Source organism: Cololabis saira, chromosome 2 (assembly GCF_033807715.1).
Source record: "Cololabis saira isolate AMF1-May2022 chromosome 2, fColSai1.1, whole genome shotgun sequence".
Lineage (NCBI taxonomy): Eukaryota > Metazoa > Chordata > Actinopteri > Beloniformes > Belonidae > Cololabis > Cololabis saira.
Window position 1 is genome coordinate 19,303,910 of NC_084588.1, and position 11,509 is coordinate 19,315,418.

General features: G+C 39.5%; 1 protein-coding gene across 2 annotated transcripts; it reads right to left on the reverse strand.

Annotated features, from left to right (window-relative positions):
* Positions 1-458: 458 nt before the first annotated feature.
* On the reverse strand, positions 459-10,410 carry anp32a (acidic (leucine-rich) nuclear phosphoprotein 32 family, member A). Of its 2 annotated transcripts, none has more exons than XM_061739632.1 (7): positions 10,226-10,410; positions 4,250-4,399; positions 4,044-4,166; positions 3,747-3,945; positions 3,543-3,652; positions 3,390-3,441; positions 459-1,733 (listed from the first exon to the last, which is right to left on the reverse strand). In XM_061739632.1, the coding sequence occupies exons 1-7, from the start codon at positions 10,277-10,279 to the stop codon at positions 1,666-1,668; spliced, it is 756 nt and encodes a 251-aa protein (XP_061595616.1). In that variant the 5' UTR covers positions 10,280-10,410; the 3' UTR covers positions 459-1,665. The 2 variants fall into 2 exon arrangements, with proteins under 2 accessions (XP_061595616.1, XP_061595609.1); XM_061739625.1 differs by having other exon boundaries at positions 3,543-3,658.
* Positions 10,411-11,509: the final 1,099 nt, after the last annotated feature.

Sequence of the window (11,509 nt, forward strand, 5' to 3'; positions counted from 1 at the left end):
TGGATGTGACATTGTTCCAACTTCTGAGGTAAATGGAGCAGTCCATGTTATAAAGAGCTAAATAAGCCCAGTGTTTACTTTGTTGATGTAAGCAGCAGCCATGATGGATGTCTCTGACCTCAGGGTGTTCAGGTTAAAGAAGTGAAACTACCCATCTTGGTTAAATAGATGTGTTTAGGTGGAAGGGCCTAAAGGTAAATCAGATAGTTTGAAAGGAGCCTGATGATTTCCACTAGGGAACAGGAAGCTGCAGCATGACAATAAACTGAACTGTTCATGATGTATTTTTTGTGTTAACAAAATGCAATAAGTCACAGCTCAGTCTTGTGGAGAAAAACAACCTGCATTTATTTTCTACGTTGAGAACAAAAATGAAACCTGGTACAGATTGGTGTAGTACGTGATCCTCCGAAATCACCATGCTGATACACAAGGACCACAAAATTCAAAATTTATATAAAAGGGATTTATTGAAGTGAATGGGAGGGAAAAAGAAACATAATTTGGCGGATGACAGTGGATTTAACAGAGTGAAAAATCACTGAGGTAGGCCAATTTGACCATTGTGTGTACTACAAAAAAAGTCCATATAATTTAAACTGCTTTACAGAGTTTACACTTTCAAACAATACATTTTCAATACACATAAGTTGTGGTTATTAACCTCAATTTAAAGCAAGTAATTATCTGCACTACTAATTCAAACATTGCCACCTTTGTGTACTAGAAAAGAACAAATAAAAAAAGAAAAGAAAACAAGAATGACTTCTGATGCTGAACGTTTTCTCTTTATGGAAAAATTCTGCATACAAATTTCAAAGCCAGGAAATTTCCTACTGCGTATCTCTGATAAAGCAGCATATATGTTTAATATCTTATTACAATTCATAGTTTTACCTCGGTTATCTGCTCAATGTCTGCCATCATCAAAGAGAATACAAAAAAATAGATTTGGTCATTATTTACAAAAACACGCAATATCCGAACTATCAAAGCTGAGGGTTTGAGGAGGAGGAGCGGTTTTGACAAGGGCAGACATTATTTAAAAATATTCCCTGTGAGGGTCACACTGTGCACGCTGAGACAGAAATTTCACGCCTGGACAGCAGAGAGTATTGGCATACTGGTAATACTACAAACACATGACTTACATTAAAGAAAAAGAAAAAAAACAAACAACAAAAGTACAATTCAAAACATTACATTTAAGACGAGGAAAGGACAGCCATACATGAATTCCAGTAGTTGACTTTAAAATGTATTAGACATGCACTCTTTTTTGTTTAACTTTGTATTTTACTTTTGAATATGGAGGTCCAAAAAAAATTAAGAAGAAAAAAAAAAATCATTGGAAACTGGTTTTACACATACGGTGAGAAAACAAACATTTCTCCAAAAGGTTTCTTTTCATTATAATTTGATATTACAAAACTGGTGTCCACAAAGCTGCTCAAAGTGGACGTGTGGACTGGAACACAGGAGCAAAAAAGTTTAAAGATTTAGTTTTACCCACCCCCCCTCCAAGTATTTCCATCAATCTGACTGGCCAATAACAAAAACCACTCTTCCTGCAATATGAAACTGGGAGAAAGATACATAGGCTTGTAGGTAATTGACTGGGAGATACAAGTTTAAAACAGTTCACAACTTAGCTTAGGAGGATTCTCAATCGTCTTCATCCTCCTCCCCTTCTTCATCCAGTTCCCTTTTCCTCTTCTGGCCTCGCTCTTCTTCTACAAAAAAAAAAGACAAAAATTCACACTAAATGATACAAACTCTAGGATAGAGCAAATTAAACGTTTCTTGTCATGATATCCTTTATTCTGGCTAAAACGACACATTGTTTGTCGCATTATGACAAAAATACATTCAACAGACCACCAAGATTTTCCGAAACTACACGCTTAAAACCTGCTTTGGATTTGTACCAATCACATTATTTTTTTATATTGAATGGCACTAAATGATTTGCATTGTAACGTTTTTTTTAACATATATTTAGTAATATGATAATGAAAATTAGAACTTTTGTTTTTTAATGATCCAGTCAACTGTCAGCAGGTGTTTGCTAACAAGTTTGCTTCTTTCCAACTCTCCGTGCCCTCAAATACTGTGTTGTAATACAGCTAAATTCCAAATAAAGCTGCTCCTGTGTCGTCTTGTTTTTCCCATTTCAGTCATCAAACAACAGTCTGACATTAATGTTACATCTTGAGACTATTGTTTGTTTGTGTATGTCAGTTTTTCTTCTGCTTTTTACGTTTGTCCAGTCTTTATACACAGTTAACTTGGATACCAAATTATTAATCCTTATCTCGACAATCAAGAATCAGTTGAGAATTGAACTGTGACCTTAATAATAAGTCAATTTGTGTCTGAAACATCTAACTTTACACAGTTTGATTCTTGTTTTGTTTGTAGTTTGCATTTCCTTTTGTGCCAACAGAGGGCTAGCTGACGCATCAGCAGATTTTTGAACTCCAAACTGGCCCATTTTAACGAACTAAAACTAACTAAACGACACAGAACAGTACATAACTCTACAGTACATAGCAGCTGATAATAGCCAGTAATACTTACCAAGTAATTCCCATTACTGAACGTATTTACAGCATTCACATGTCATAGCTGTTTGGGTTTGCCAAATTACAGTTACATGTTTGGAAGAAATGCCTTTATCTTGTCATTGTTTGATTTGACATTTGCACGAGCTTCCTTGCACTCAAATGTGCAGAGCCATTGGGGGGGCGAGGGTGAATTAAATAAAAAAATGAATGCTTGCACACTGCTAGCATTAATCAGATGCGCTGCTTCCCAGGCCTGTTTGTTCTGTCTATCTGCAGCACGGTGCCACGCAGTACCAGGAAAAAGAGGCTCCTAAAGCACTCTCAGAAAACCTAGGGGTGATGTCCAGTTTATCTTACAGTTATGGTTGCCTATGGTTATCTATTATCACCACATTTTAATTGTGGATTAAAATCTTGACAAACTTATTTGTATATTTTATTTCTTTGCTACTACCACTGTATTTCAGTCGGCCCTGACTATATAGACTTTTGAGTTATTGCTCTAAGAGCATCTTCTAGGTTATACTGCTTATTTTAATTCTAACTTTTTTTTTTTAAGATTGCATGGCATAGAAAATTAGATGAAAAGGGCATTTCGCTTTTTCTGTATGTCCAGCACAATAGAGAATTGACAACAAGTAAACCTTTGAATGTTTTGCAATTTAGTTTACAAATAAAAAAAGTAATATATGTATAGCAGGACTGGAAGCTGGATTTTTACCTAACAAACTAGTTAGTTAAGTGTGGTGTTTATCACTTGATAAATTTAGATTGGGATTGAGAAAAATGACCTAACTTAAATGTATCCACTATTTTGCTCACCTTCATCGTCATCGTCAACCTCTTTGTCATTCAAGTCTTCCTCCTCTTCCTCCTTCATGAAAAGACAAAAAAAAAAAATCAGGGGGGGTTGCTCAAAAATTAACATTTCAATCTAACAATGATATCATTTAAATCTAATTTGTTCTTGTCCACCTCTCCACTGAGGTCGTCGTCGTCCTCTTCCTCATTCTCATCTTCATCTTCCTCTTCTCCTTCTTCCTCCTCATCTCCAGGTGGTACATCTTCATCATAGTCCTCCTCATCTACATCTTGGTGAAAGCAGCTGATGGTTAATTATTAATGCTTGAAAGAGTAGATTCCGTAAAAGAAAAGGTACACGAGTAACCTCAAACCTACCATCTTCATCCTCCTCTTCATCATCCAAGCCTTCTGCATAAACCTCGCCGTCAGAATCAGGTGCCTCTTTGTCGTCTTTGTCGTATCCATCCAGGTACGTGAGCTGTGGTAATAACTTGAACACGTTGTCTCTGTATTCGTTCAGGTTTGTCACTTCACAGTTAAACAGATCTAAGCTTTTCAGGGCCGCCAGTTCTTTCTGTCAAAATAAAAATCATGTTCTATGATTAACTGAGCCATCTGCCTTTTTTTTTATTGTGTCTTTGTTTCCCTTAAATATTTAACGGTGTCACTTACCAGTGGTCCTATTGTGCTGAGGTCTTTTATTTTGTTGCCGCTGAGGTTGAGATGTGTGAGGTTGGGACATTTCTCCGCTAGAACCTCCAGCCCTCCCGAGATCCTGTTATCGCTGAGTTCAAGCTGTTGATCAATTATACAATTTAAAAAATGCAAAACCTCACAGTCTCAAGTTAAAACATGCCTATGTGAAGAAAAACACCCACCTTTTTGAGTTTCTTTAGCTTCGGCAAGTGGGCAACTGTCGTGAGACCTACATTGATTGTGCTCAGGAATTCCAGCTCCTCAAATTCATCTGTCAAGCCTTCAATCTTGCCTTCATTTGAGCGACAGTTGTCCAGCACAAGTTCTTTGACCTGCAGAATAATACATTTCTGTGACTCATTGTGGTTCCCATGCCCTTTTAATAACACAATATAGTGTGAGTCTGTGTCTTCTTATGTGGTGCAATTTGACATTACATTTGTTATATTAGAGGGGGATGAATTTGGTAAATATCAGTTGATAGTTATGTCACAATTCAGTATAAGACAAATTAAAAAGAGAGAAACTCAAGGTAGTGCAGCAAAATTAGTGACAAACCTATAACATAGCCAGTTTTGTATAAATGTTTTACTCTGAAATAACTTGAACACAAATTTAGAGTAGAGCTTCTTCAGTCTGAAGTATAAATATATTATAAAAATATAACTGTAATATTGGCACACTAAATCTGTGTTATTTCATCAGACTGTGCTGCTCCTATAAATTCATTTAGTTGTAGTGAATGTTACGTACATAATTCACCTTTGTTATTTAGGGTGGTTCCACACACCGTTCATTAGAAAAGCAGCATCTTGTTCTTCACACACTGCCAAATTAATTCAATTTTATTTATATAGCATCTATTACAACAGAAGTTGTTTCTAGGCGCTTTCCAGAAACCCAGAACATGACCCCGAGCAATTATTATGTAAATATAACAAACACAGGCAGGCAAAAACTCCATTTATGGGAGAACAATTTTTATGTGTTTATTCATCAGAGAAAGCTAAACCAAGATGAATTAACCTAACATCAAACTTTTATTGATAAAGTCAATTCAGTTTAATGTTATTAGTATCCTTGTTGCACGTTACTGTAATTCCTATTTTGTCACCATTTCTAGGTTTAAGGTATACAACATACTTCACAAGTAACTTTTTTTCATAAAACAGAAACAAGTACTAAATTTTGTCAAATGATCTACCATCGTGGGTCTTGGAAAACACCTGAACAGTGGTTGGCTGTCACGGTTTATGGAAAACAGTATAATATGTTTGACCATGACACTGAGATGAATAGTGTGAGGACGGAGGTCACAGGTGTAATGTCAGTGATACATTTCAGCTCGGCCAATCAACACCGAGCCCTGCAACTGTAGACACCTCTGTCCATAGACATATATACGTAGACGCCCCGTCGAGCGCTGAGCCGTACGTCAACGACGCCGCCATATTGGATGTGGCAAGACTGCGCTGTAAACTAATACAAGTAAATGGACTTATTTTCATAAAGCGCCTTTCTACAAAGAAATTTACGTTTTACGTCTCATTTATTCAGTCACACACACACTAAGTGGTGTCCCAATTCCTCTTTTCATCTAGGGGGAGTGGGGAAAACGAGGGCAAGGGGGTATGAATCTAGCCCTACAGAGCGAGGGTTTTCAGATGCACAATAGCTGACCGAGGGCTAGAAATATGTCCCAGAATGCTTTACGTCATCATTTGCAGACCATGGATGTATTATATAACTGGATACCGGATCGAAAATGGCCGCCCATTCATTTCAATGGAGTTTGCTCACCCAGCGCATCCGCCGAAAAAATTTCTGACTTCCTGGTTTACTTCCTGGTACACGGGCCCATAGAGCATGCGCAGTTGAGTCACCTCCCATGATGCTCTGGGGCCTCCCATCATGCCCCGGGGCAATGTGAACGAGCGCTGCGCGCTCTGGACAAGCGCTGCGCGCTCATGAGTCCTTCAGACCGGTAATGATAGATGTACACAATGAAATTAGGGATTTATAGGGCAAATCAACCGATGCTGTTCTCAAAGTCATGGTTATAGACTATACATGGTTCATTTGTGTGTTTTTTTTAATTAAAGATAAAACGAGTCATTTTTATTTAAGATGAGACACCCCAGGTTAATAGGCTAAAATAGGGTAAAAATGTAAATAGCAGGTATCACCATGAAACTTCCCAAGTTTATTACTTACATTAAGACAAATATTTTTTGTATTACAAGTTTTGTCAAGTATTATGTTTAAATATGTCAAATATTATGTTTAAATGTGGTTAATTTACTGCGTTACACAGAGGCTACGCCGTAGGCTCCGCGGCTCCGCGCACCCTACGGCGTAGGAGCCGCGGAGCCGCGGACTGCCCACTGCCCTGCGGGCACTGCCCGGCTTCGCAGTGCCCGCGGAGCTGCGGAGGTGCAGCTTCCCCGGGAGCACTGTCATAAAATAAACTGAGGATTAAGGGTTAAGATGATGTTAAACACATGACATCTAAAACTCCACGGCACCGTCGCAACAACTACGACACATCTCTCTCCCTGCACGTTTGCTCAAACCTGATGGAGGTCAGTTTTATTGTGAGGTGGGGATCTCACGCCACAAGCTCATTTTGTTAATATTGACCCTCATTTAGTCCCGTGCAGGGCGCTGCCTCCAAATGAAAGAGCAACAGAAGAATACATATTTGAAGTGCGTTAGGTGTGTGTGTGCAGGAGGATCTCAGTGGAAACACCCACACCTGCGCCTCCGCGGAGCCGCAGATGATCTACAGGATCATTAGAATGCTTATGAATGTGGTCGAAAACGCAGATCTTCGGTTATGTGTGGATGCAAATGTTTTTATAAACGGAGGGGGGGAAATATTCGTTTTTAAAAATACCCGGCTACGTGTGGACAGGGTCTTAGACTTGTGTTATTCCTGCCTGATATCTTATTTTCACAAACCATACACCGTTGGCTACAACGGAAATGTTTAAGTACAAGAATGACAAACCATTATTATTCTTGCTATTAAACATTTCTGTTTGGTGCAAATTGGCAATGCAATGTGTTTCTGAGTGATTATTCCGCCGAACGGCTTAGTTTCAGCCATCCTCGTTCCCGAGACACACACGACCGCGCTTTGCGAGTGCACGGCACAGCCGTGACGTCACGCCCAGAAAGAGACTTTTCTTTGACTTTTCTGGCCGTTATAAAACATTTTTGACGGATATAAAGTCCATGACTTAAAAATATAGAATACAAAGAATAGTAATTGGTGGTGATTACAGCTGGAGGTGTCCTGTGAACAGTTTTAGAGGCTTCTCTTTTACTATTGCGGTCTATGGGAAAAAAGCTTTCTGGGCCCCATGGGATTTTTTGTTGCAGTACCGCGGCTGGCCACTGGAAAAAATCGGCGTGCCTGCTGAGCGCGAGACTGGGGGCCTGTTGCAGACTGAATCAAAGAAAAAAAAAACATGGCGGACATTTCTTATTTTTTAGTGAATAAAATCAATATTTCAAGTTAGTTCCTGCATAAAAATGCATTTTGATTACATTTCTGGCGAGAAATATATATTTTACTTTCATAATATTCACTCAGTGAATGTACATAATCACTCGCTTGACCGTTGTTGCAAAGTCTTTTTCAAACCTCGCCAGAATAGAGGCTGATTTATGGTTCCGTGTTACACCAACCCAGAGCCTACGGCGTAGGTTACGCGGCGACGCGCGCCGTATGCCGTACTCTACGCCGTAGGCTCTGCGTCGATTTAACGCAGAACCATAAATCAGCTCCCGAGCCGGCAGGCTGTTCTCATCCCGAAATCTTCGGAGCAAATTTCTTAACAGGCGTTATTTGGATAAACTGAGCCCAGGTTGGGGATCTTAACAGTTACTTTAACGCCTGAAAAAATATTAAAACTTAATAAAGTGGCATATTAACAGCGCTACAGCGGAAATTAAAACAGCTTCTAGCTTGCTCTCAGCTTCCTGATATGGTGTGACATATGTGCAAACGTAACTACGCAGTCGCTTACGTACCCGAACGTGACCACGCAGTGAAGTAACGAGTGGTGTCCCAATCCCTAGGGAAGATTACAAGGGCCCTACTCATTTTTAGGGTGAAGTGGTAGTGGGTGAGGGCTAGTGGTAGAAAGTAGGGAGTGTATTGGGATTGGCCCTAATATACTTGGGAAACAGTTATGCACCAAATGTAATATATTTAAATTTTCTCAGATGGCAAAAATAAGAACTTTATTGATCCCACATATGAGTAATTCATGTTATATCAGCTATAGAGAACAAGGTAGTGCCGAAAAACAATATATATCCCCCCCTCACAAAAATAAGAAAAATAGAGAAACATATTTTCTCATCAACAAAGCATATTTTACATACACATATTTAAAATTTTTCAAGTAACAAAATAACATATTTGAACCATTTCTGAAAAATGATTCAAATATGTTATTTTGTCATATGAAAATTCTTAAATTTGTTTTGTCGATGAGAAAATATGTTTCTCTATTTTTCTTATTTTTGTGAGGGGGGATATATATATTGTTTTTCGGCACTACCTTGTTCTCTATATAACATGTTCGCTGATATAGCATGGATTACTCCTATGTGGGATCAATAAAGTTCTTATTTTTGCCATCTGAGAAAATTAAATATATTATATTTGGTGCCTAACTGTTTCCCAAGTATATTAGTGCGTGTGTAAATGATTTTTTTTTTTTTCTATTGATTTTGTTTTGGTGATTTTGTATTGAGGGGGAGGATTTTTTTATAAGCCCTTCAGGCTTCTTTTCCTCTCCTGCACAAATTATTTGTCCTTGTATGATAAAATTACTGTGTTATCACTGTGCAAATAAATAAATAAATAAATATATAAAATAAAAATAAATAAATGAGACGTAAAACGTACATTTCTTTGTAGAAAGGCGCTTTAAGATAATAAGTCCATCTACTTGTATTAGTTTACAGCGCAGTCTTGCCACATCCAATATGGCGGCGACGTTGACGTATCGCAGCAGCGGGCAAAACCACTCGATGCCGTAGACACCTCTGTCCATCATCAACCCTCAAAAAACAATCTCGCCGCTGGAGAAATATCGCGATAACTCCCCTCTCCTTCCATTACGTAAATACATTAGATTAGGGATTGTTTTTACAGTCGACGAAGACAAAGAGCCCGGCTGCTGAAGATGCTTACTCTGCAGGTTTAAAAAAAAAAAAAAAACGGCAAAAAAAAAAAAAAAAAAAAAACCGTGTCGTGTGTGCTGCAGATTTAGTGAGAGCAGGTCGGAGCTGGAGAGAGACGGGGTCAGTTTGGTAGGAGGGGCCGTTCCCGCCGTTACCGCCGGTAACTCCGCTGCTAGGCAACCGCAGTCGGGGCTCCGCTGCAGCGGGACGGGTGTCCGAGTGTAAACCTGAAATAAGAGGACGGCGAGGGCGAGGACGGTCGTCGTTTGGTGTCGAGTGAGGGGGGTTTTCGGCGTGTTTTTCGACCCGTCTTTGTGTGTCTAAAATGGCGGCGTGTCCTAGTTGTGGGACCGGCGTGGGATCAGCCATCAGCCGCGGGTGGAGGCTGCACGGCTCTGCAGCCATAACCCTCTCCAGCAGCAGGATGGTCGCTATTCTTGCTTGTTTTGTTTTTGCACGGCAGCAGTGATCGTTATGCATTCACGCCTTTGAGTGCCCGCATCCTGTAACCCGCCAAGAAAGCACGGATTAAAATGTTTTATAGATGCATAATGCAATTACAAGTCTTATCCCACGGGTAAGCACGTCAGAAAAACTATGAAACGATTTATCTTAGATGCTTAAACGAAAAAAAAAAAAAACTGGGCGCGTACGTAGATCAAAAGTTGCAAATATGGCTCCTCATCAGCCGTGCCTCCTTGTTTATAGAGAGATGTGCTGCATTCCCCGAAACTGCACGTCGGAAAAGCTTGGACTCGCTTTAAAAAAAAGTTTAAATTAGCCCGACTCGCAGCGCCCGCCGACCGTACACACAATCCTGAAGCAACAATGTGACCCCGACGTCTCCATCGCCTTTTAACTTGGAGGAAACTTTGTATCCCCCACGCCAAGACATCACCCGGAATATTCTCCATTAGCAGAGAGTGAGACATCACAGCCCAGTGAGGCCGACTTACGTCCGACGGAGTGCGGTTCCGCAACTCTAGATGGATCCTCTTCTTCATGTCCATCCTCGATCGCTGTGCCCCCGAGATAAGAGACGTACTTTTTAATAATTACTGCAAATGCAAAATAGCACCTCCGGAGCAAGACTGCTGTTGTTCATTCAAACTTGATCCGCTCGGTGGGCGGGACCACGTTTGAGGATTGTCGTCACCGCCGACCAGTCAGAGGAGCCGAATAAAGAGGGAACGGATTTACAGAGCAGCGCACCAATCACAGCGCCCTTAGGAACTGGGTGGGGTTTTGTTGTCGAGGTTTGGTTGTTTTGTTAACTAAAGTTTACATGGAAATAGTGATTCTGTGATATTCTCACAGATTTCATGTTTTGGTAAGTACCTGTCACCAGTAAACCTTGTGTCGACATTGTGGTTATGTCCAACATTCTGATAATTGTATTTTTCTTTAACATGCCAGAAAACATGTACAAAACACACAACAAATAGAACATTCTGTATTTAATTCAACACGTGCGGATGTATACAGTGTGTAATACAGAAAGCAAGTTTCTTTCTGATATTTTTGACCTCATTGTGGATTGTTTGAATTTAAAATAAAATAAAAATAATGCATAATACTGTTGCTCTGGTGTTAATTTTGTTTCTTTGAGTACACTTTTGCAGATAACATACCATTGCAAACAGCAACATTTACTGTATACATTTACTCTCAACTAAGGGTATCAACTCATATATCATTTTTTTTGTCATTCTTATATTTATATATTTTTTGTACATAACGAGACATGCCCTGTTCATTTTATTCTATTTTATTTTTTATTTTCAACGTCTTGCTGCTCAGTTGTCTTGCAATTGCCCCTCGGGGATAAATAAAGTTTTCTGAATCTGAATATGAATGAAGAGGAAGAAAAAGAATAATAGGATATTAAATAAATACTTGGGTGGTGGTTATTTAATAATCAGGGTGGGGAACGGTCATCTGGGAGGGTCTGAGTTGAGTCACTGCCCCTCCACATCTGAAGGAGCCTGTTGAGGTGGTCTGAGCATCTGCTCAGGATATCTGTCCCACACCTTCCAGTAGAGGTGTTTTGGACACGTCCCATCAGGAGGCTGCAGTGTTGAGTAAATACTCACTGGGTCCTAGAAGTTTACTGATTCTTGTCTTAGGATAACTTTGATGCAATGTGGAATTATGCTTTTAAATTCAGTATATATTAAACACCCCCAAAAAATATATTTTTTTTAATTTACCATAGTGTATTCTTTCATATGTCAGGCTTT

Excerpts from the sequence above, each read along its gene's own strand:
- anp32a (XM_061739625.1), bottom strand. The coding sequence starts at position 10,279 with ATGGACATGAAGAAGAGGATCCATCTAGAGTTGCGGAACCGCACTCCG. Across the intron at positions 3,946-4,043 it reads TCAGCACAATAGGACCACTG|AAAGAACTGGCGGCCCTGAA; the intron begins GTAAGTGACACC and ends TTATTTTGACAG. Across the intron at positions 3,659-3,746 it reads TGAAGAGGAGGATGAAGATG|ATGTAGATGAGGAGGACTAT; the intron begins GTAGGTTTGAGG and ends GCTTTCACCAAG.